At 35.5% G+C, this 27201-nt stretch overlaps 1 protein-coding gene across 1 annotated transcript in view; it reads left to right on the forward strand.

The window, feature by feature from the left end:
• Positions 1-1303: 1303 nt before the first annotated feature.
• The window catches only part of THSD7A (thrombospondin type 1 domain containing 7A), a 415402-nt gene continuing 389504 nt past the window's right edge, over positions 1304-27201 (forward strand). The window contains exon 1 of the mRNA XM_012757099.3: positions 1304-1793. Coding sequence (XP_012612553.2) covers positions 1613-1793 — 181 coding nt within the window. The 5' untranslated portion in view covers positions 1304-1612. The remainder of the gene's footprint in view (positions 1794-27201) is intronic.

A 27201-nucleotide genomic window follows, 5' to 3' on the forward strand; every position in this document is an offset into this window, starting at 1 on the left:
TAATGCATGCAGAAGGGCTGCGTCTGGAAGGCTCTGCAAAATGACAAGTGTCCCACGGGAGACTTATAGAAGGTTTCCTCTTTCAGAAACAGTAGCTTCCTCATTTTGAAGTCTTGGTTTGCTGCATTGCTGGAGTAAAATTCATAAGAAGTAGTTTTCCTGCATTTTTAATTTTATTTTATTTGGCTGAAAATTGGTGACAGGATGGGAATAGTTTTCTTTGGCCTTCTCTTTGCTGAGTTCTTAATTGGCTAAATGCCCTGATCCTATTTTAGCTTTACTAGGAAATGAATTAATAATAAAATATTTTCATTGGGAGAAAGGGAGAAAAAGAAAGGGTAAAGCATTATCTGACTTCACACACATTTTTCTATTACTACCAGTGTAAGAAAGTGAAAACACAAAGAACAAAAGACACAAGCCATGTGGTTCCTTATTTAGATTATGCATTTTTCTGGTAGTAAGAATTAAGATGAATTAGTGTCAGGGATATTTTAAAGAAATAATTCAGAGATATACAAACAGTGTTACTGACTCAGTTTGTCCTTTAATTTTACTCACAACTGTCTGGATACTTAAAAGTAGCATATTTTTGGCAAAGAGTAAGTAAAGGGATAGAACTTCATACCTGCAATATAATTTTAATTTTAAGATTCGTTTTGTAAAATTTTATCTATGTAATTAGATAGCACTGTGAATACTTATTAAATTCTAATTCAGTTTTAAAGACTATTGAAATACAATGGACCTTAATTTGTTACAGAAGATCAACATTTCTCACATCTTTATTGAGAATGTATTACTAAGTTAAAAACAACATTTAAAAAAAACGTTTAAGTGCATTTTGACAAGTGCACATCTCTGCTGTCTTATGCTTTTCACAACTGATCACAAACACTGTTCCCCACATAGAGTAATTTTAAAGCCAATAGCTTAAAAATAAATTATAAACCCTGATGCTTTGTGTAAATATGCACTAAGAATAACATGCCACTAGATCTAGCATTTGACTCCTCGAGTGACAATGAATATCAATGCCTGTTATTTGTCAACCTGCTGGGGTGATGATTCTTTTTACTGGTGTATCCTTCCAAACATATTTCACCGCGCCATGTGCGCCAGAGTTTTTTAGGCAGGTATGTCGGAGCTGGGTGTCGCCCGGCTGCCCCCTCTCCCCTGTGCTTGCTCCCTCTCTCGCCCTCGCGCTCTCGCCTCCCCCTGCCTCCAGCCCCCTCCAGCTCCTTTGGGCTCACGCCCCCCTCCTCCCGCTCCAGCTGGCGAGGCTGCGCTGCCTCCCAGACCTCGCGGACCTGCTCAGTCAGCTGGGGCCCCCTGCGGACGGCCGCCTCCCGAGCCTCCGGGACCTGCCATTCTGCGCGCGATGGCAGCGGCGGCAGCATCCCCGCCGGCGGCGGCTGCGGCGGCCACGGCCACCGCGGACGCTATTGTTCCCTGGTGTTAGACGCGCTCTCCCTCCTTCTCGTCTGAAGCAAACAATAGCAGGAAAGAGCTCTGCTTTTCGCACTCTTTGGGAAGACGTTCCAAGAGCGAAGAAAAATTCCCCGCCGCTGAGCGCGCCGCGGACCTGGGCCCCGGAGCGGCTGCGGGCGGCATGGGGCTGCAAGCGGAGCGCTCGGCGCCCGGGAGCCGGGGCGCTGCGGGGCCGCGCCGGGGCGTCCTGCCGCTGCCGCTGCCGCTGCTGCCGCTGCTCCTGCTGCTGCTGCGCCCGGGCGCCGGCGGGGCCGCGGCGCAGGGCGAGGCGGAGGCGCCCAGCCTGTACCTCTGGAAGACTGGTAAGTGGGACGGAGTTCCCCCTTCTTCCCATCTTCACGTCTGGGGCCACTTTAAGGAAGCTGATGGGCTTCTGAAGGGACCCCCGGTGCTGCTTGACGGCCCGATTGTGCTGGGATCCTACGGTAAAAAAAGTATGACTCCTCGGAAGCAAATAGGTCATGTCCGATGCTACTGGGAAGGAAAAGCGTAACAACTAAGAGGCAACAGCGTGAGTCACGGGAATGATCTTTCTCTCGCAGCTCCGTAGTTAATGAGGGCAGCGCTGCACTTCCATAATGAGGTGCAATATTTTTAACCTCTGGATTCTCGTTCTGCTGGGAGTTTCTAAAACATATACTTCTGCCAAAGAGCAAGCACACAGTTTAGCGCCGGTCTTTATTCTATCTTTAGGCAAGCGTTATGCTCGCTGCCACGGTATTTGCGAATACAGAGTTGAATTTAAGTTTAGCTTTGTGATATGTGGGACACTCTGCAAACAAGTCAAGTGAGGGCAATTCTAACAGTCACAGGCAAAGGGGGCTCCAGTGAGCCCGCCCGGGAAGATTATGTAAAGCTCAATTCTTAACGAGTGAATTGTGGGGTTTTAAAAGTGTACATCTGTTAGGATATTTGGGTTTAAACTTTCCTTGCTTCCTTGAGAATTCTTTTGCTTTGTTCTTCAGTCACCCAACAAAACCAGCAACTAAGTGCTCCTCAGTACCTTCCGGCAAAGTGCTTAGTGGTCCGGGAGGGGCAGTGACAGGCAGGAAAACAATACCAAGACCCTCTCCTGCCAGAACGCTTTCTCTGTCCCCTAAAGGGGGACGCACAGAAGTCCTCAACAGACGTGAAACTTCACATGTTCATAGGAATAAAGTGGGAAAAGATGATTCCTCTTGCTTAGAGCTAGGGATAATTTAAGAATATCTTGGTCATTCCTAAACATAAGGGAAGGATATAGTAGAAAGGGAAAGTATGTATTCATCATAGGATTGCAAACAAGTTTCAGAGCGTGGGTCTCTTTCCTGGCTTTATCTCATCTCTGCCCTCTGCTGAGGAGACAGATCAATCGACTTTACAGTTGCACTGATATCCTGAATTTTTAAAGAAGTTGCATCTATCCAGCAACTTAGTGAGAAGAATAAACAGAAATTATTTAAAGCCAGAATACTTAATTTGCCTGAAAATATTGCATGAAGTGTGCGCGTGCGCACACACACACATCACACACATACTTAGAAAAGCAAAATCATTCTTGCTAACATTAAATTTTGGTTGATTAATGAATGCAGATAAAATCTAATTTATTTCAATTTAAAACGAAGAGTTGAAGATCGTCTCTAATTTAGCCAAACCATAATTTTACTTTTCAAAAGCTCATTCTTAATTGGGTAGTGATAAACACTACCCAACTATAATTTACCTTTAAATGGTATTATTTGGATGCCTGGTAAGAGCTTCCTAGATAAGTCAGTGTTGGACAACATAGTATTATATTTGCCTAGGTGAAATTTGTACTACCAAAGTCACAAAAGCCAAGCAGTGATTTAGATGGAAAAGAGCCTCGGCAACATTCACTGTGCGACATCTGAGATGCCAATATGTGGCAACGTAAATGTCATGGTGGTGGGAACACAAGCCAATAAACAGCTTAAAATAGTGGAATGCTCTCAGGAGCAAGGTTTTGGAGACCTTGCTTCTAACTCTTGCTGGCTATAGGAACCTTGGCTTAACTTCTGACACTCAGTTTTGTCAACTGCATGCAAATGTGATGATACCTTCTTGTGACTATGCACAGTGTTGTGAAAATCAAATGAGTGAGTTACCAGGAAGTATTTGATAAACTTTAAAGTTATGGGCAAATATGAGCTTGTGTGATGAGGATGATAATAATACCATTTTTTATGGTGATCCTTGGTTTGGTGAACAAAATAGTGAATTAAATTGGAGAGCAAGATAATGACCTCTTTATAATATTTCTTTCTAGAGGCAAAAGAGACTTTACCATATCTATAAAGAAGTTGAGAGTGGTTCTCAGAAGAACTAGGGAATATTTTTTTTAAAAAAATGATATATTGCAAATGAAAATCTAGAAGTGACAGAATCATGAGTGTTTATCACTTGATGAAAATAAAGAGGCAGGAAAGGAATTGGAAGAGAAAAGATGAGAGACCCTCCAGGATGTCTATGCCGATATGCTAAGAGACTGGTCTTGGTACAGAAGATTACAAGGGATCACTGAATTAAAATAGTGTAGTGAAAGTTACACTGGATGAAGGGTTGGGATAGGAACTCTAACTGTGTATGTTACTAACATGTTATAGAATTTTGATAAAATAATGAGTTTGGTTCTTGTTTCCTGTTTTGTAATATTTTGTGAATAGAAAAGATTGTATCTAAGGGCCTTTTCAACTCTAAAGTGCTTCACATGTATGAATAAATAAGCAAATGCATAATAAATATGCATATATACACAAATATAGTGTATATACAGTTGATCATTGAATAATATGAGGGTTAGGAGTCCTGATAAATCTACATATAACTTTCGATTTTCCAAAATCTTAATTACTAATAGCCTACTGTTAACTGGAAGCCTTACCGATAACATAAAGTTGATTAACACATATTTGTATGTTATATGTGTTATATACTGTATTCTTACAATAAAGTAAGCTAGAGAGAAGAAAATGTCATTAAGAAAATTATAAGGAAGAGAAAATATATTTAATATTCATTATTATCCTCCTAGTCTTCACATTGAATAAGCTGAGGACAAGGAGGAAGAGGACAGATAGGTGTTGCTGTCTCAGGGGTGACAGAGGCAGAAGAAAATCCCATATAAGTGGACCTGTGCAGTTCAAACCATGTTGTTAAAGTGTCCGCTGTGTATATGTGTATACACATATAGCACATACATGTATACACATAATATATATGCTTTGTAATACATGATATATAATGAAAGCTTTATTAAGTCAACTCACAACAAAGAGTAACTGAGGACCTACAATATGCAGTCACTGTGATAGAGGCTGAATGAGATATTGCCATCCCTGCCCTCAAAAAACTCACAGTTGAACAATGCTATAAATATACCACAATTACAACATGGCATACCATATACATGAACAGAACACTATGAGAAACACTTAAATACATATATAGTCATAATATTCATTGGATGTTGGGCGGGGGGTGGGAAGGGGAAGGGCACATACACACGTAATGAGTGCGATGCTCACCGTCTGGGGGATGGACACACTTGAAGCTCTGACTTGGGTGGGGCAAGAGCAATATACATAACCCAAACATTTGTACTCCCATAATATGCTGAAATAAAAAAAAAATTGAAAAAAACACTATGAGAGCAAAGAGGTTATACAGCTGATAATTAATATTAATATTTGATCTGGATCTTGAAAGATGAATTGGATTTTTACTAAGAGAGGAGTGGAAGGCCATTCTAAGCAGAGGGAAGAGAGAAAGTAATATTGAAAAGGCATGACAGCATTCCTAGATTCTGAAAGTACCTGTAGTAACACTGTAGCTCAAGCCCAGGATGATTGGTAGGAATGAAAAGATTTAATGCCAGTGAGGTGAGTTGGGACCAGATTATAAATTAACTTTCAAACTATGGTAAAGATTTAACCTATAAACAGTTGATAGCCATTGGGAACTTTGAGCAGAAGAGTAAAATATTGTTTGCTTACAATGGAAAGAGATGAATCTAGAGGCTGTAAGGTCAGTAAGATGAATAACTTATGAAAGACAAAAGTGAACAGAACTAGGACCATAGACTTTACAGTAGAGAGTAATTAGAGAAGGGATTGAAGTCACATTGCTGAAGTGTTAGTTCAGGTCTGGATACAGTAAACACAGTGTCTTCCAAGAAAAATAGTAGTCAATGCCATCAAGATCTCCATCACGCCTATACCCAATAATTGAGGTAGAACAGAAGGAAGGTATAAAAGAAGGAAGAACAGATTTCTTAAGGTTATAAAAAAGAATATCAATGTAAACTGAACTTGAGGTAGCCATGATCTCCTCAGATCAATGTATCTAATAGGAAAATTAGTAAATGGGTAACTGGTCTTAGAGAAAGAATTAGACTGAAGGTGTAAGCTTAGAACTCAATAAATATATGGTATTTCAAGGCATAGGAGTGGGAGAAATCATTAAAGAAAGGAAAATATTGAAAAGAGGAGCCGGGATACTTCACAGAGAATATTGATATTTAAAGTGCAGCAACAGGGGAGAAACTAGTGAAAGAGGCTAAGAAAGTATGGTCAAAAAGGTCCAAGGAAAATAGCAGAAGTCACTAAATGGAAGAAGGTATTTCATGAAGGGGATGATGGCAAAAATGTATAAAAAATTTAGAAAGGCTAGGAAAATGATAATAAACTATTTCAGAAAATATCAAGTATGATGAGGAATTGGTAAGATAATTAACTGTCTTGGGAAAGGACATTTTAGATAAAGTGGTAGAGATATAAACTTGATTGAATAATAAACCACATAATGGAAAAGAGATAATGTCGATAAAGTAGAATAACCAAATGGTATGTAAGTCTCTCTACTACACTGTTGTTTTGTAATAAAGAAAAGCCCCAGATTTAAGATATTGAAAAGTATTTGTTAAAATATAAAAGTTATATTTCCTATAGTTTTGTATCACAGTCATTTGAAAGGTAACTTTGTATGAATAATCAGAAAACATAATTCATATACACAGAGGTATGATACTTATATTATTGGAAGATGAATAACTGCTGTTACTGATAAGTGTTATTTTGCCCTTTTTATTATTCTAGCATATGATATTGTTTCTATAATAGTTAGGGTTAATTATAGTCACCTGGCAATTCCAAATTATGAATGTCAATGGGTTGAGCAAAATGTGATTGACTTAGCATTAGTCAGACAAAAAAATATTGAATACATTAACTTTTATCAGCTTTTGTCATAGAGATATATGTTTAAAAATGTCTTAATGAGGTAATTGAATTTATTTTTATATTAATGAAATTACATTGAAATCCAAAAAACATGTACATACTTTTCAAGATTCAATTGATATGGTGTTTATAGGTGTGAGTTTTCTCTGAAGGAGATCAATTTTTGCATTAAACACTTTTGAGCTAGGCTTATCCAATGTAAGACAATACTATTATTGACAGTCACTCTGTCTTGTACACATTTAATTGCATTAAAATTATACCTTTGTTCTTTAAGATAAAAATAATGCTATCCTTTCCTTTTTCTTCCTTGTACTTTTACTAATAGTACTTATTAATATTAGTCTGAAGATAAAATGTTCTGTAATGTGTATGAAAAAATATCTAAATTCTACCAATCTGTAAGTAATAATGGGGAGAGGAACATTATTCCAGGTAGTCATAACACGAAGTGGCATCTTCCTAACACAAGTGTTTTGAACTTCAGTTATTAAGATTTGCCTTTATTTGGAATGTGATTACAGTTTGCTCATTAAATGGAGGAGGAGGATGGAATAGAGTGGACTGAGCATAGCATCAATGTCAGTCAATCCAGGGCAACTATCAGTAAATGATAGTTTTTATTACTACTATTATTCTGTTAAATGATACAATAGCTGTTTAATTTTATGGCCTTGAGTAAGTCCAGTAATGTGCATTAGTTTTCTCTTAAGCATCTATTCTTTTTTTTTTCTTCAGTAAATGCACTAGAAATTACAAATTGATCCAGTTAACCAGAGTGCTAGGTACTCTAACAAGTTATGAGGGTGACATCATCATAGAATGGAAAGTACATGAACTTTGGGATCAGACAAACTACTGTTTAACACATTAGCTGCCATGTGAGTTGTATTTAACTTGCAGTAGTTTTGAGCCCAGGGCCTTGTGAAGCACACATAACTCACACATCTCTTCACCGTGGAAGTCACATGAACTATGTTTCAAGTTGGTTATAACTCACATACATAAAACAATAAAAAATAACAAATTTTCCATTAAATTAGAAAGGATAGTTTTGTTTTCTGAAGTTTTTATTCTATTTTTGTGATAAAACATCATGGCCTCAAGGAAAAATATTCTAGTGTGGCAGTCAGTGTGTTAAATCTTACTTCCACCTGACTAGTTAAGTTAGTTAAATTCTCTGTTTTTGTTTTTCACCTTAGAATGGTGTAAGGTGTTCTGATGTAAGAGGGCATTTATGAAGTTTTAATAGGCAGCACATGTCAGTGCCCCAAATATAGCAGACATTTAAAAAATGTTGTCTTCTCATTCTTTATCTTTTCTTCCCCTAACAGTGAAATAACTTGCAGAAATTATACTAGTTTAATACATTTATCTGTCTTCTCCAAATAAAGGACACCATGAAAGACAAATAAAACAAGTCTACATAAAGAATTTATTTTATTATAGGCTTATCTTTTTTATTAGTTTGGTACTTACATGCAGACAGTATTTACCAAAGACCATACAAATATTTTGAACACCAAATTTAGAGTGAATTATGTAAATCAAACTTTTTATACTTCATTTTGTTATTGTGTCTCAGAAGATTTATCAAGAATCTTAGGTTCGACATTCTTGAAATTAACATTATCACCTATTACTTATAAACTAAATACTTTACGGTAGAGTTGTTTGTGTTTTATGCATTTTTTTTTACTTCTTAAGTGATTATTTAAATAAATTTTAGAAAACACTACAGTTTGTCTTGTCTTTTTTCCCTTCTTTCTTAGAGTACATAGCACACTTAGTGTTTAGAATTCATTAAGATTGTCTATTGATTACTTCGATCAAAAAGTCAGATATACTCAGGTAGCTATGTGAAGCTTTATTATTCCAATGGAACTGGGTTTGCACATCACCCAGACTTTCTTCAACCTATTATTCTTATATAGAGAGCTGCCTTGATGATAGAGGGATGAGTTGCTGACATTTTGTCTAGGTTATTGGCAAAGTATATTGTGGTTTGGATCCTTTTAGGAGGAAATTAAGTCTGTCAATCTCTCATGTGAGTTAGAATAGTGACACTGGATAGTGGAATCTTTCTGAAAATGGGAAGATTGGAAGCCCCTCTGTCTAGCATATATATAGAACAGGCTCTCTTAAAATTAACATAAAGGCACATTAGAGTATCTCTTAATGAAAGAAGCATTGGGGAAGTGACATTTGAGAAAATACATCTTTCCTATCACAAGAACAGTGTAGAGTGTGAATTATAGGTGCCAATGAGTCATAGGGTAGAGATCGTTTCCAATTTTCTTCATCAAAATGTCACACTGACAGTTTAGGATATATTAAAATGACAGCAAATGAAAAAACATGCATTTAGTTCTTGTGTACCCAAGCAGTAAGAAAGTTTATATTTATAGGAAGTGATATAACTATTAAAAGCATATTGGGAAAGGGTGGGGGGGAAATGATAATACTTAGAACAATGATACCAAAAAGTAACCTATCTATTGTTTTTAATGCATAATTGGATCTAACCAAGAGGATGCTGCTGAATCTTCCAGAAGTACTGAGCTAATTAATATTTTGTATAGTTTAGTATATGAAGCCAATCTTTGGGCTATTATTTCTATTGGTTCTATATTATTGTATCAAAGTTATACTATAGGAAAATAAATGAAATAAGGCAGATGGGGAAAAACACCAATGTGCTCCTTTATGTGGACAATAATTTTCAAATGGCACATGCGGTAGGGTAATGTTGAGGGAGGCTCTAAGTCACAGGAGACATAAGAGAGACAATCCATATAGGAGTTACATTACTAAATTCAGGAGAAGCTATACAAGATTTCTGAAACTTGGAGACAAAGTGAGACATTGTAATAGAGAAAAAACAAGGAGGGAAAAGAGAAAGGCAAATGATCTGCATTCTTTTAAAATTATTTTTGATAGACTATTTTTTTGAGCAGTGTTCAGTTTATAGAAAATTAAGCAGAAAGTACAGAGTTATATGTCTGCCATCCTCCTTGTATTATCCCCCATTATCAAAATCTTGCATTAGTGTGATACATTTGTTACAATTGATGAATCAATACTGTTACATAATTATTAACTAATGTCCATGGTTTACATTAGGGCTTACTCTTTGTGTTTTGTACTCTATGGGTTTTGACAAATATATGAAGGCATGTATCCACCATTATAGTATTGTATACAATAATTCTGCTGCCCTAAAAATTCCCTGTGCTCCACCTGTTTATCCCTCCTTCCTTCTCTTCCTCCAAATCTCTAGCAACCATTCACCATTTTACTGTCATCATGCTTGTGTACCTTTGAGAATGTCATATAGTTGAAATCATACCATATGTAGCCATTTCAGATTGTCTTCTTCCACTTAGCAATAAGCATTTAAGTTTCCTCTATGTCTTTGAATGATCAGATAGCTCATTTCTTTCTAGTGCTGAATAATATTCCATTGTATGGATGTACCACAGTTTGTTTATGTATTAACTTATTGAAGGGCATCTTGGTTGCTTCCAAGTTTTGGCAGTTATGAATATTCATGTGCAGATTTTTGTATGGATGTAAGTTTTCACCTCATTTGAATAAATACCAAGGAGCACATGCAAGAGTAGGCTTAGTTTTATAAGAAATTGGCAAACTGTCTTCCAAAGCAGCTGTACCATTTTACATTCCTGCCAGCAGTGAATGAGAGTTCCTGTTGCTCCACATCCTTACCAACATTTGGTTTTGTCAGTGTTTTTTTTTTTTTTAGCCATTCTAATGGGTTCATAGTGGCATCTCATTTTAATTTGTCATTCTCTAATGGCACATGATGTTGAGCATCATCTTTTTCATTTGCTTTTTCATCTGTATATCTTCTTTAGTGAGATGTCTGCATTTTTTAATCATATGAATAAGAGTAGCAAGAGCAGGTGGGACTCTTAGATGGCAGAGTTTAATGTCTCAGTCTAGCCTGTGCTACACACATTCCCCTTCTTGTTGCCCTTTAGTGACCCACACTAAAGACAATTGTTCTATAATGAGAAAAAACACATGGTGATTTAGTAAAGAAGAAATAAATAAAGGTACCCACACTGAGTTTGTTCCTCCTTGAAGGGAACACTGTGGAAGTGATGAATGATATATAGAATTGGAAGAAACTGGGCTGATGTAATAAAGGTTACATTAAGCCCAAGAGCTTGTGAGATTTTCAAGTATAATACTCACCTCCTCTATCTCTTGCTGACCCTAGTATGGCTAATAAATCATGCATATCTACTTTTTCTTGCTCTGCATGGAGGAAGTCATAGGCTAGGAAAAAGTGGACATGATATATACTCCTGAACTTCTGAGAAACAGTGGAGGTCCACTGTGCTGAAGCCCTAGTAAGTTAACCTAGGAACCATGCTGAAAAGTCAGTCTGCTACTTAGATTGCTCCCACAGACCTTCCCATCAATACAAAGTGTTGAGCATGCCCAGAAAGGAGGTAATAAAACAATGACTCAGAAGTGGGTAGTTTGTGTGCATAGGGATATAAATACAGCACACTACTAAAGTAGCTAATTCAGAACTACAGAACTTGATGGAAAATTAAATTTCCAGCAAATGTATCAGGCATAGACATTGATTATGTATCTAAGATAATTTAACTTATGGAATGTGGCCAATGCAGGGCTTTCTAATTTTGTTGTGCACTCTGGGTAAAATGTTTTTCCTTGGACCCCTATCTATAGTGCTAACAAGAATGGGACATTGCGAGCATTGTAGTTGGATGTTTGCAGGTATGTTCTATAATGTGCCTGGTAAGGAGCAATATCAGAACACAAATAGTGACTATTTGGGCTACACTGTTTAAAGATGATTTTTATGTTCTCTACTAAAATCAGAGAGTACAACCGAAATGTCACAGAGGTCCACTGTGATCCTGGTACTAACTGCTAAATCCTCCTTACTGGGACAGTCTGTCTCCTAGATCTATCTGCATCCTTTCCTTCCATATTTGATTATTCTTCCTGCTGGAATCTGCACATGCATCTCAAGCTTCTCTACATCTTACATTGCTCTGTTTTCTACCTGCTGTCAGAGTCAGCAGCATAATTACAAAGCTCTCAGCCTGGCTATTTGCAAGGTTGTTCAAAGTATAGTTTTTAAATACATAGACATTCTGCCTCAGTGTTTTGTTTTTACTAGTGATTGTGCATATCTTTGCCATGCAGGCAATGCTGGAGGTGTGATTTTTAAGTGGGACTGTGTGTTCCAAAATTACTTTGCATGGAAACACCTGAGAGTATTCTTGGCAAGACTTTTCTTCGCTGTGATGCTGTGAGTGGAAGTGCGTAGGAAATACACAAAGAATGATGAGACTTCTTTCCCTAAACTCCTCTTTTAAGAGCATTATATATGAATGTCATAAATATGAATATCCTACTTACACACTTCAATATATGTAATTCAGAATCTTCTGATAGAAACTAAACTCCTAGTTTGTAGGAGAAATAGCTACTCAGCTGTTTCATGCTTATTACAACTTTATCTATATAGTCTCTAACATTTATGTAGCATTTGCAAACTTGTGATAGAATTGCGATAATTTGAGACACCATTGTAAGCATAATAACACACATATATATGTATACATACCTACCTAAATGCATAAATATGTACATGCACATGCAAATAACACAGTAATTCATGGCTAAATTACCACACAGGACTTCATAATTTATCCAATATTGTGAAAGTTATACCTCCTGAAATGTGTTTTATATGTGATATTTATTGTAGTGACTTTAAAAAATGTATGCAATTATAAATACTTTTTACTAAAATACTAATTATATAAAATTTATATTAAAATTTCAAGTTTTACACCAATTTATGTTCATGAAGGACCTACTCCTATAAAAGCTCTTACTATACAAGTTCTTGCAATAACTTCCATTAATTTATAATTTTTATTTTAAAATCTTTTTATGTCTAACCATCTTCCTGTGTTTGCCACTCCAGTGCCTGTACAATGTCTCTAAATTACAATGCTTGCACAAATTTCCAAGAAGTACTCTTCTTCTAATAGCATCTGCCTGCTAGCATGTCCATGAACACTATTTATATTAAGCAATACTTGCAAATAGTTTACATTGAGTATGGCATCATTAAGGTAGCATTGGTGACAGACCTAGGTGGAATAATATAGATTATATATATATATATATGTATATATATAATGTGATAAATATATATTACATTGCACAGGAGATTCTGTTCACAGTCTGAATTAGATGATCTTTTTATTTCTCAATTTGTGTTGATCAAGTTCAACTAGGTAAAAATGGCAGGTGCTCAGTGCCTATTTTATGGCAGGTTCTGTGCCAGGTGCAAGGGAGCAAACATGCTCCGGGTGCAGGGGAGCTCATGAGCCAGTCCCTCTTGGAGTGCCTTACCATGTGAAAACAAGTAATTTTAGGCTAGTGAAGTTACTGCAAACACAGAAGCATATATAGATGTAGAACAAAGGAGGGAGTGATTCTGTTGCAAAAGAAGACAAGGAAGGAAAGCTTTCATAAACACAAATTTGAAAAATAAGCAGTTCACAAAATGGACAAAGACTGTAGAGAGACAGAATTCCAGACAGAGAAGGAACAACTGGGAAGAAATTAAATGAAATGTGTTCAGGGCTAAAAAGAAGTTTGGAGGCATAAGAGGTAGGGAATGAATTGGCGTGGGGAGAAGGAGGGGTATATGTTTGGAGAAGAAAGGAATGGAAGGACGACACGAGCCTGCCCATGATAATAAGGAGCTTGGCCTTTGCTTGCTGTTGTCTGATTCATGGAATCTAGGAGCCCAGATCTATTTGGGCTTATAGAACATTGCCAAGAATGAAAGAATGCATTTGTAAATGTTAAGTCAAATGTGAATTTATGAGTTTTATGCTTGTTCATCTAAATGAACTATTATAAATCTCCTTGCAAACTTTCCAAGAGAAATGCTGTCTTAGGTAATGTTAATTAAACATAGTTATTTCAATAGTGTAGCATCCTTTCAGGTTTATTAATAAGGGTGATTTAGTATTTTATTTTTTCCTTTGCAGTTTTGATTAGACTAATATTAAAATGAATGAAGCTTAAATCTGTGTACTGTTTTTCTGGTGGGGTCAGTGACAGAGAATATAAATGACACAAGTGGACCAGGCATGATACAAAGGCTGGCTATGCTCAACTCTTCTCTGCTGTGGACTTGGTTAATTTGAGAAGCAACACTGCTCCTACCCTGCTGCAAGCTCATGATTTGCCATCAGTTAGAGATGGGGTTCCATTAAAAAAAATAATCTCATAAGGGATAACGCTGTTGGCCAAATACAACATCTAGTGGGCCAAAATTGGATTATGGGTCACTAGTCAATGGCCTTTGCTTTTGACAATCATATCAGGCCTTCAAAAATGTGAAGCTTAAAAATGAGGGTAGAGGCCGGGCGCTATGGCTCACGCCTGTAATCCTAGCTCTTGGGAGGCCGAGGCGGGCGGATTGCTCAAGGTCAGGAGTTCAAAACCAGCCTGAGCAAGAGCGAGACCCCGTCTCTACTATAAATAGAAAGAAATTAATTGGCCAACTGATATATATATATAAAAAATTAGCCGGGCATGGTGGCGCATGCCTGTAGTCCCAGCTACCCGGGAGGCTGAGGCAGAAGGATCACTCGAGCCCAGGAGTTTGAGGTTGCTGTGAGCTAGGCTGACGCCACGGCACTCACTCTAGCCTGGGCAACAAAGCGAGACTCTGTCTCAAAAAAAAAAAAAAAAAAATGAGGGTAGAAAGAAATTTAAAAGATTATTTTTCTGAGTTTTAGAGAATGACTACATGAGAGTATATGGATCACCAAATTCAAATTAAAGTGCCTGAATAGCCATGTTTCCAGCCAACATCAACATTTATGTGCACACTGTGCTTCATTAGTTCTCATTAGTTCACAGGCCCCGTGGAGTGAGAGGAGTGATCAGGATCAAGGCATCTGGTGCCCCTGAGCTAGCACGTATAATCACAGAAATGCAGCAGAGATCATAGGGTTCAATCGCTCTATAAAACAGCTCCTTCTGACAGTTGGCCGTGGCGACTGCATATCTCTAATGGGAGAGTCATCAAAATGGATTTGGATTTATGGAATCAAATAATTCATAAGGAAAGCTTTGACTGCTGCTAAGATACATTTCTCTCCCTGTCTCTTACTGCAAGATTTAATGTAACTTCTTCAGTTGCCTTGGCTTGTTTTATAAGAGAACTAGCTTTGAACTGCATCGGCTGTGAAAGTTCCACTAGAAGAGAATAAATATTACAGAGCAGACAGGGTGGTCAAGCCCTGCAGAACTATGAACATCATGATTTTCTAAATCGTGATGAAAGTTGTCAGAGCTTTCAAGATCATCTTCTTGAAGTAATTTTCTACCTTGGTAGTGTCATTTAAAATTAATTTGAGTATTTTATGAAAATTGTAAAAATTAGAGGAGAAAGTAACCCTTGTGCCATGTTATTATGGATGAGATGAAGCTCTTTCATTGGCCTATGCAACATACATGGGATTTCTATCATGGAGCCATTCTATTAACAGCTTTTTTGGATATAATTCACATACCATGCAATCACCCATTTAAAATGTAAAATTCAGAATATGTATAATACATATCCTGCAAATGTATATCCAGAGTTGTGCATTCATCATGACAATTGATTCTAGAACATTTTTATTACCCCAAAAAGAAATCCTGCATCTCTTAACCATCACCTCATGGCTTAGGCAAATGCTAATCTACTGTCTCCTCTGTAGACTTGGCTATTCTGGACATTTCATATAAATGAAATCATTTCTTATATGGTCCTTTGTGACTATCATCTTTTACTTAGCATAACATTTTCAAGGTTCATCTTTGTTGTAGCATGTATCAGCACTTCATATTTTATTGCTGAATAGTATTCCATTGTATAAATATACCACATTTTGTTTATTCATTGGTTGATGGACTATTTTTGGCTATTATGAATAATGCTACTGCAAACATTCATGCTCAAGACATATATCTTGGTATATCTTATGCTATGATAGACACGAAAATGAAGATTTTCTATAAAGTACTTTAAAGTATACTTCAAATACTTGGATTAAAGAAACTCAGGTTAAGGAAAATATTTTTCAACTGTGAAGAGTAAGCTTCAATGATTTAAATTAGCATTATATGGTATAAACAATAGACAATAATAGAAATTTGGATTTAATACTTTCAAACAAATGTACGGAGATAACAGTAAAAGATTAAGGATTTGTGTTTTGATAAATATTTTGACTATGGGATATCTTGATTAAACACTTGACAATGTTCTGGAGATTTTACCATTTACTTTCATAGCTTTCTTCACTTAAGTGACATAAATAATAACATTTTATCTAAAAAATCCATTTCCCTATAATCAAATATAAACATATTCTCATATTGTTTCATCGTGCAATGAATCTTGCCATTTAAAAATATAAAGTGCCGTTTCAAGTCATAACTCAATATTCAGTTTCAGTATATTGATATTTTCCTTTTTTATTACTTTTTAAAAGAGTCGTATAGATTTTTACTGTGGATTTTCTTGAAAGTATAACACAGGAGTTTAAACTGAACATCATATAACTCAATATCCTAAATCCTTCCTTACCAATGTATCTTCCAAAATACCCCACAATGTGTGCATACTCCCTCTCCCCCTTCTCTCTCTTTTTTCTCTCTCTCTCTCTGTCTCTCTCTGTCTCCTCTCTCTCTCCTCTCTCTCTCTCTCTCTCTCTTTCACATACATACACACACACACACACACACACACACACACACACAATCTCCTTTCCCTCTCCTATGTAGTCTTAGGTTTCTTTCACTCCTTCCTCAAAGTTCTTTCATTATGTTCATCCTTTCTTTTTCTTCTCTCCCTACTCCCTTGTCTGACCACCTGTGTTGTGTTTTGGTACAATACTGCAGTCTAACTTTAATTTTAGGGCATCTTTTTCAAGTACGTAAACTGATCTAATTTCATGAATAGGAATATTATCCACAATAGAAATGCTGACTTTCGCTTTCACAGTGTCCTTTACAGGGAGACTTGCATTCCAGCTGTGGTTTTCCTTTTCTTTTCTTCCCAGAAAAAGACCAAGTGAAAACCTGCCAGCATCATTTTATTTGTCTGCAGGCAACTAAACTGAAATATTCAGTGCAGACTGCTATATGGGATACAGCTGGGAAATGAGCTAAAATGTATTATTACAGGTACAAGAACGACAGTAAATTTATTCAAATGAAATCCTTTGCAAGCATTACAGTAAATAGGCTTTGGAAACATTCTCATCCTGTCTCTTGTACTTTAAAAATGATTTTTCTGAAGATACTATGTATCTTGGGGCATGTGATGAAAGAGATGAAAATTAGGACTGTCAGTATTCAAAGATTTATATGGTAGGTTTCTCTTATCACCAGTACAATAGGATTTTTAATTTGCATTCAGATATATGCTTGGCTTTCCCTACATATTGGACCAATGTCAAAAGTCTCTTGACAGGGTAGATGACTAGCTACTCCTAAATGCATGATGAGCACATAAAGCATTTTATTCCTTAGGTATAAAGATAACCATAATATGGAGATACCTTAAAGCGATACAAGTGAATCTACCATTTGATCCAGCAATCCCATTGCTGGGCATCTACCCAAATGATCCAGTGACACTCTACAAAAAAGACACCTGCACTCGAATGTTTATAGCAGCACAATTCATAATTGCAAGGCTGTGGAAACAGCCCAAGTGCCCATCAATCCAAGAATGGATTAATAAAATGTGGTATATGTATACCATGGAGTACTATTCAGCTCTAAGAAACAATGGTGATATAGCACATCTTATATTTTCCTGGTTAGAGCTGGAACCCATACTACTAAGTGAAGTATCCCAAGAATGGAAAAACAAGCACCAGATATATTCTCCAGCAAACTGGTATTAACTGAGTAGCACCTAAGTGGACACATAGGTGCTATAGTAATAGGGTATTGGGTAGGCAGGAGGGGGGAGGGGGGCAGGTATATACATACATAATGAGTGAGATGTGCACCATCTGGGGGATGGTCATGATGGAGACTCAGACTTTTGGGGGGAGGGGGGAAAATGGGCATTTATTGAAACCTTAAAATCTGTACCCCCATAATATGCCAAAATAAAAAAAAATAAAAAAAAAAAAGATAACCATTTTTCTCCAGAGAAAAACTTGAAGTATTCTTTGCTTTTTCAGGTCTTTACATAACTTTTGTAACAGTGCATGTCTTTGTTTTAAGTTGTGTGTGTGTTTGATAATTCTGTTAGTTAATGTATACTGGAAATTTGTTTTCTTAATCAAAGTCTGGTTAATGGACAGAAGAGACATTACACACAAATCACCAAGTTTTAAAATATTATAAACCAATAAAATGTACTTAACACTAACATCATATGCCACATAATTTAATCTGTAGTTTATTGTGATGCCAAAATGTCTTTAGAAGTTTGAAGCACACCAGAGTCTTCATTATGAACAAAAATTTATTGCTGTAATAGAACTGTGAGGAAGTTTTGGGAGAAATTTTTAGTTGGAAAAAGGCTGAATTAAACCAGATTTGAGGAGTCTTTTAGTCTTCCTGATTTCATTGTATACTTTTAAGGCATATTTAAAAGTATTTTTCTGGATAATTTTCTACATTCAAAAATTTACAGAGACTTACGCCATTCTACTTACTTCCACATCTTTGAGAGCTGAAATTAAACCAATGTTAGGCTGCACTAATATCTCCAATGATTTTGCCTATGTCTACATTTGTATGGTATTTCTCTTATTGTTTGTTGCATCATATTTATGCATCTAAAATGAAAAGATAAATTTGAAGTAAAGGCAAAGAGCTTGCTATTTTTGCTTTCAAGCAAAGCTAGTCTCCTCCCCACATCCAGATTTTATCTATTACAAACATATTAGTGATATCAGCATTAGGGGTGGTGCCTTCTAAGCCTCTCTAAGCCCCTCTATTTACTGTGCATTTTGCTGAACTGTGGGATAGATACTATTCTAGTCATGGGGAAATACAGACACATGTGATTGGAGCCTTCAGTGATGAACTCCTATCTTTGAAGGAGATGCAGACACCCAACAACCACACATCAAGTTAATTGGAGCTATCCGTGAAGGGGAGTGATCGATTCTTCTGGGCTGGAGAAGAGTAAGGGCCAAGAAAGTCCTGACAGTTATATTTGTGCTGGGCCCCACAGGATGTACAAACTCTGAGAGATGAGAGATGAAAGGACATCACATGGTGAAGGCACAAAGACATACCTATCTGAATACATTCTGGATAGCTCTTTCCCTACCCATAAACCCTACAACAGCTCCTGATTGGTGTTCTCAACAACCTCAGTAATTCTTGCCAGTTTTATCTCTTGTTCCTAAACCTTCCTAAACCTGCCAGCTTTATGCTAAAAGCTACAGTTTCCACTTGGTTTCTACTTCCTTGTTCAGTCTCCTACAATGTTTCCATGGAATTATTTTCTTGAGTTCCAAATGTTAACTTTGTTCCTGGCCCACGTTCCTGAATTTCACGCTGTTTAACCACATGGTCAGTATGTTAAATTTTCTTGTCAAGCCCACTATTCCAGAAACTTCACTTTCAACAAGAGCCTGGAAATATTGAATAACTAAAATTGAATGTTAGATACAACTTTGAATCATGTATCACACCATTTATGCTTTGGCACATATGGGACTCATTTTGGGGCTTTAATGGGAAAACAAATTAACATTGTATGTAAGAAGTATGTTGTTATCTCCATTACACCCAGAAATGAAGCAAGTAAGCAAGTTCTAAAATTACTTAAAATAGTTCATTTGAGTTTAGGAAATGCTTTTGCTCTGGCTTACTTGACAACATAATGGTGTTTACTGTAATATTTAGCATGGTTAATTCTTATTGCTTCTCTTTGCATAAAATGTAGTTTGATACATTCCTAAGGCTGTGAAAGTCTTCCTACAATAAGTGAGCTATGTTATTTTTACACTCATAAGCAACCAACCACACAGGAGGGGAAAGATAATTGTGAGTTGTAAAATGTAATATCTTCTTTGAAGTGCCAGGTAGCAATAAACAATAAACAATAAGCAATAAACAGCCATAACAACTATAATGGTAGATTACAAAATCCAAAAATTCCTCTCTGGTCAAGATTCAGCTCAAATACCACTTCCTCTGTGAAGCTTTCATAATCTTCTTCCATGACCTGTGGCAGCACTTTGACAACAATACTTGATTTCTTTTTCTATGCACCTCTGTGTATTAGATGGACCTCCACCAAGGTACCAGTAACTTTTTTTGGAACTTCATTGTTTATGTATCTATTACTTTTATTATTAAAATGTGCAATCCTTGAGGCTGGGGCTGTCTTAGTCATCTTTGTTTCCCAGCATCTATTACATACTAAATGTCAATGCATGGTGGATGAATGAATAAATTACTTAAGCTTAATTTAGAATATCATATGTTTTTCACTTCATAACACTCATGATGATTTTCTTATTGTATTAAATATCCTTAGAAATTAATAGTTTTTAGTGTAGTATGTATTCTATTCTATGTATGGTTCAGGTATTTAATATTCCTTTAAAACAATTTTGCTTGTTTTTTATTATGGAAAAGAGTAATATGCTTTGAATTATGCTGTGAATAATATATATTATATATAATATTACCTAATATTATAGGTATTTCTTTGTTGTATATCTCTGAGTTTGTCCTTATGATATATTCCCATAAATAGAGCTCTTTAGTTAAAGGGATGAATATTTTTAGAATTTTTGATCCCTATTGTCAAATTATTATAGTTTATATACCTACTATCAAGGAATAAGGATGCCTATTTCACATGACCAAACTGGGCATAAGAGTTTAAAAACCTTTGCTCTGACAAATTATTGCAATATTATTTTAATTTTTAAAAAGTTTTATCTATTAAATATGATGGGAAAAACATCCTTATTTTTCCATTTTGGTGCATATCTTTTGTGCTGCTATAACAGAATACCTGGACTGGGTATATTTCTCACCTTGCCCTCTATCCTCTGGAAAGCATAGAGCCTTGGCATAAACGGAACAGCTCAGGGGGAGAAGGAGGCTTCTGTTGAGCTGTGGATGGTTGGGTGGGTGGTGCACCCTGTGCGGTGGTAGGGACAGGGGAACAATGAGCCACATGGAAGACAGGTATGGGGGTGGGTGTTAGTATTGTTCTGACAGTGTTTTGTTTGTTGGCTATCATTTATTATACTTTTTTACTACTTAATTTAGGATTTTTGGTCCTAGTTGAGATCTGGGAAAATAGGCTTAAAAAAATTATCTTTGTAGGAGGCAAATCTTTTCTATAGGCCAAGAATTGAATTCAGGCTTGTCTATTTTAGTTGTAGCAAAATAATCTTTGATTTAAAGCTCATGTCGGGTGATCTTTTACAGAGTGTACAAGACTAAGCTTTAGGTGTTATAAATCTTTTACTGAAAAACAAAAAGCATACTGTATTAATTTCAATCATAAATTAATGCTGTTAATCATTTGAGTCACATCTAAAATGGTTTTTTCCAAGTAAGTTTGGGTTTGGATGGTATAAAAATTGCATTAGGTAATGCTATTCTAATTTGGTTTATAGTTATATAAATCTTCAGATGAAAAAGTTGATGAAATCAATAATTTGCTTCATATTTTTACTTTCTTTTATTTTTTCCTTTTGATATCATCTACGAATATAAGAAAGCAGGATTTTACTTGATTAATAACGTAATAAATAATAATGGTCCCTCTTGATACCCAAAATAGGTAGTATATTTGGGAATACCTTCCTCTCTCAAACACTTATTTCAGGCTATCGTGACCAGTAGTTAACTGCCAGTTTGAAATATTGGTACAAGTAAATTCTGATCTTGAACATTTGCACACCCATTCCTTCACAGGTCCTAGTACCAAGTTTGTGTTGTGTGATCACAGTGGCATTCACCCATATGTCTGTACCCATTTGCCATGTGCAATGGAGAAGGGCTGAGGAATAGATAGATTCTACACATCTTCCTTAGGAAAAATATTTTTGCCAAAGCACTTTAGAGTAAAAAAGCAGTTGGTGCTGTTAATAGTAGTCACTTGGGTCCATGTCATAATGTCATCATAAAATACTAAAGAAATTTAGAGTAAGAGTGAGAGGAAAAGACAGAAAGTGACAGAGAGAGAGACTCAGAGATTGAGTTTAGTCTGTAAAGGTAACAATGCTACATTTAGTATTTTGTGCAGGTGAGAAATTATGCGTAATGTCTGAGGTTAGCAGTGGAGGGAAGATGTAAAGATCTAAGGGTATCAGATGGGGAATGTAGAAAGCCTGAGACACGACTTAGCAACAGAGAGGGAAGTACTTGGGGCTGGCACCTGCATACTCCTAGCTGCATACTGGGCACCTACCTCTCCTCCAGCTTTCAGCTAAACACCCAGTCCCCAGGAAACTTCCTGACTGCTCACCTTTAGCTTCTGAACAATGCTTTGTTTTCTCTGAAATCACCAGTAAGTAGTTGATCATCCAAGAACTCTTGGACATCTAAGAACTACAGGGCAAATTGTTGATCTGTTTTAATAAAGAACCATTTTTCAGACAAAGAGCCCTGTCATGCTGCTGCCTTTTTATTTCTTAAAAAAAAAAAATCACATACCAACAACCATTTTTAAGCTCCATGGACTAAAGTTGAAATTCTATCTATAAACACTAATATGTTTCTCTTTGCCATTTTTGGGAAGATGGACTGTATAGTCCATGTTCCAAAAGCTCTATATTTTGTACATTGAGTGTTTTAATTCCTGGTGACTTTCTTATTAATAAAATGTTAAATTTAGGTTTAAAATATGTTTTAAAATCAATTTAGGGAGTTATTTCTGTTTAGATATTTTTATTATTTCTGAAAATAAAGTAAATATATATATGTGGAATTTAATTGTGTAAATTGGCATTTGAACACAGTGAAAAATAAATGTTTTAAAAACATGAAGTGGAGCTGCAGTTCTTGTCCTGTATAGTGCTGGTTAGCACTATGAGGAAGATTTATACAAATTACTCAGCTGATCAAAGGATATTAAATATATTGTTATTTGCTTACAAAAATTAAATGTCCTTCAGCTATCACAGAGAAAACCTGAAAAGGTAAATGTTATAGGTCAAAAAAGTGGACAGAACTGCTTTTGATTTTTGAATGAAGGTCAAAATAAAAATAAAGAATCAATCACAGAATAGTTTGCCTATTTGCACTTGCAAACATTTGAAACCATTCAGTAAGGCAAATATAATTCATATTATCCTTTACTCAAAATATTATCCATTAGTTACAATCAAAACAAGAGAAATATTGAGAGCTGTGTATGTTGTAAGTATGCTATATTTTTAAAATAGTGATATCTAAATAATGTTGAATGTAAGCAGATTATAACAAACCATTTCTGAATAGAAATATTGTGGTTTTTGACATTTTAAAATATTTAAAATTTTGCATATGATTATAGATTTGTCTTAAAGTTGAAATCACTATTTATTTACACAATAAGTTACTAGCTGACATTTCAAAATCTTATAATGATATATGAATGAATAAAAATAAATCTTTTCATCTGTGCATAATATAAAAAATTACATTCTCTGAAGTATCTTTTGGGAGGTATTAAAGAATTTCCCTAATTAGAGTATTACAATATCAGACCATTAAAAATCTGTGGACATTTTTGGAATTGTAGACACAAGTAAAATAACAAATAAATATACTTTTATTGGATAAAACAAGGTAATATATTATCACATTATGGTATTTCTGTAAATGCTCATAATAATAAATAAAGCATAATGTTTCACTTGTATTTTGATCAATGTGGGATTGGTCAATGGAATACAGAAAAGAGATGATCTCCATTTCCTTCAAATCCCTTTTGGAATGAGAAGAAATATAAATGTATTTATGCAGTGGGAACAAGAATGGAGAAGTCTTCAGTGGTAAATAAGAGGAAGAAGTCTGTATGTATGGGCCAAACATTAGGGGACTGGAGGTCAGGAGAAGTTCAAGCAGGTCCTGTGTATGTTGATGTACCAGACATAGTGACTATGAGATGGGCCCTTGTTTGATGACAGCCCTCAATGGGGAACCAATAAAAGGTTTCAGCTTTTTACCCAGTTCCCAAAATTGGAAGAAAATATGAGGGTTTAAAGATGATGAAAAAGGAAACATATCTATTACCAGAATTAATGCTGCTCTTTATGAAGTCACCAAATTTGGTTAGATCTTCTAAGTATTACTTTTCCACCATCGCACTCAACCAAAGGGGGCTCAGTCTGCAGATGGGGACTGAGAGGCCGCAGGTGTGGGGAGTGAATAGTACCAAGCAGCTCATTAAACACATAATGGGAGTGTTTAAAATTCAGTCACAATATTTAAAGCATTAGGGTTGGCATAATCCTGGTTTACATTTCCTTTGAGAAAGAGAAGAATATAATATGTTAATCGTTAGCTAGGAATTGAAAGTCACATGATTTTATACAAATGTAATTTACCAGATGTAAACATTGTTTTGGGCAATTTAATCCATGCAGATTGTAATACTAAGTATAACACTTTGTGTGGCACATTTAACAAATCACCAAAAGTATTTTAAGCAACCAAAAGTTCAGTTATGGTTAGGCTTGAAATTTAGATTTTTGCTAAACATCCGTATATATCAAGAAATGTTTTATATGTTGTATATAAAACCTAATAATTTTGAAGCTCATCACAAATCTAGGTGACCATGTATTTCCTGGAAAATAGGAAAGAAATCTACCATCTTTCTCTTAGTACTTAGTATTAAGTGTTTAAGTCCAAGAACCCACAGAAAGAGAACTCTACTTGTTATATAATACTGTTCCTAAAGATCTTAACTTAGAAGGAAAGAGTTCCCAAAAATATATTTTAAAATCCTTATTTTTAAAAAATTTGGAATAAAAATGAATAATAACTACAAAGAAATTATATTTACTAATAAGATAATCTTTAGGGACAAGGCAACAGATATGTTGTAAATATAATATAATCTATTTAATAAATATTCATTTAGATTTCTGAAATAGAATATTAAACCAAAATAATTTTAATAAGATCCAATATCTCTAATTGCTTCCTAGACAAGATAATTTAATTATCTTACAATTACTCAAAATACAAAGTGTCCAAAACTGAATTTGCCATCATTTCAATCCATCAATAGATGAAATAAACTAAGATCTTTTAATCTATATTGTACAATGTGTGACAGAACACTGTTTTTTATCCCTGCATACACATTAGATTTATGAAGGAAGTTCTGGAAAATATTGATACTCAGACTCCGCCTCAGCTAGAACAATTAGATGGTTTAAGGGGAATAGATCTGGCATTGCTATATTTTTACAAAGCTCAATAAGTAATTTTAAAGTATAATTGCTGTTGAGAAACACTGTTGAATTAAAGATTCCACTCAGTACTATCAGTTTATGTTAAGGTGGATTCTTATCTAGCATAGCTATGTAGAAATAAAGAGCTTCATAGATTCTACTTATCTGTCATCATACATAAGTATATCTGTGCCCAAAGCAAAATATTGATCTTTAAGGGGACATAATCCACTTCACTGTTCTTTTCTCCTTTTCTCCTCTCTCCCAGTTTAATAGATCTAGTTGCTTCTTGCTATCTCACTCTCCTTCTGTTAATTCTGGAGAGGCTTTTAGCATCATCTATACCCTGAAATACATTTATGCCCAAATACTGAGCAAAAGATAGATTTTGAAACAGAACTGATGGAATTTCTACTTTTGGGTCTATTATTTGCTATGTTTCATGTGACTTTGCTTACATACTTAACTTTTCTAACACTCTCTTTTCTCAACTATAAAATATTGATAAACATTTCTAATGGAAAGTATAGTGACAATTAAAGATAAAATATCCAACTAGACTGGTCACCCAAACAAAAGAGGCACTTGCAGTAAACCAACCTAAGATCCATGAATATGCTGTTCTCTTTGTCTAACGGGGCCTGCCCCCACCCTCTCAACTCCTATTCTTCCTTCATATTCATCAGGAAAATATTTATTTCCCTCTCCATATCAAATTATCTTGTTACATATTCTCTTAACTCCATCTATCTCTCCTTTTCTATATTTATCCCAGATGTTATGTCGTGTATGTCTGATTATTTCACTAGTATATGTAAGACTCTAAGCTCCATAATGGCGGAGATGCCAAGTCTAGATTCCATCTTCCTTGTTTTTTGAAGACATAGCACAGAGTTTGGTACAGTTTAGGATGCAGTTATCAGTTGAATGCATGGATGGCTGGATGAATGAATGAAAGAATTCATATTATTGGAAATATTTAATGACCATTTCATAAGTACTAGGCATTATGAAACAAGTAATTTGACAGATATATACACTAAAATTATTTTTTTTTTACAGATTGGAAAAAATCTGTATATTTTTATTTAGATTGGAAAGAGCAGACTAGAATAAATAACTTATTTCCCACTCTACTCTTAACTGAGCCTCTCTCCCTCTATCCTTCCCCTTAGGTAATCTACTTCTCTTTAAATCCAAATGAGCTGATTTCCCCTACAAGATCCAGAGAGCTTCCTTATTGTGTCCCTCTTTCGCTTTCTCACAGTATAGTCGGTGATCACAGGTCAAAATCTCAGGTCCACAGTTTCAAGACCTCCAACACACAGGTGGTGTTTCTGAAACCTTTTTTGTCTGCATCAGAAGCACATGAGAATATGTTCAAAATGCACATCCCTTTCCCCAACTCCAATACATTTTAATTTAATAGCATAATAGTAAGGCCCAAATTTATGTGTTTCTATAAAATCTACAAGTGAATGATAATACAGAGGCCATGCCTACATCACTGTTGGAGAAACTTAATAAGCCCTAGAAACTCTAATTTAGGAAGAAAACAAATTTTGAATGATTTCTTATATATGGAGCAAGGAAATAACACGCTGAAAAGATTCTCGTATTTTAAAAACAGGAACTGCCTTGAGAAAACAAACTGTCACTCTTTGAGACAAAAAAGTTTTGTGAAGAGCATAGAGGCTGTGTTGTGATTCGAGATTGTTACATCCCACAGAACGGGCGGAAAAGCTGTCAACAGTACATGACTTTAAAAGTCATACTGAAATACTGACTGATATGAAAAATCTTTGCTTTGTAAAAATAACAGTAATATCATTTATGTGAACTGATTTAAAGGTATTCCTAATAACTACATGAGAGTATGCATGTATATTCTTAAATACATGTTACTTTAATTTTTTAGTAAGTTTTGCTTAATTAGAACAGTATATCATGTCATAATATCACAGACTTTTAAAATTATTGCTCTT

This window comes from Microcebus murinus, chromosome 9, assembly GCF_040939455.1.
Source record: "Microcebus murinus isolate Inina chromosome 9, M.murinus_Inina_mat1.0, whole genome shotgun sequence".
Taxonomy (NCBI): Eukaryota; Metazoa; Chordata; class Mammalia; order Primates; family Cheirogaleidae; genus Microcebus; species Microcebus murinus.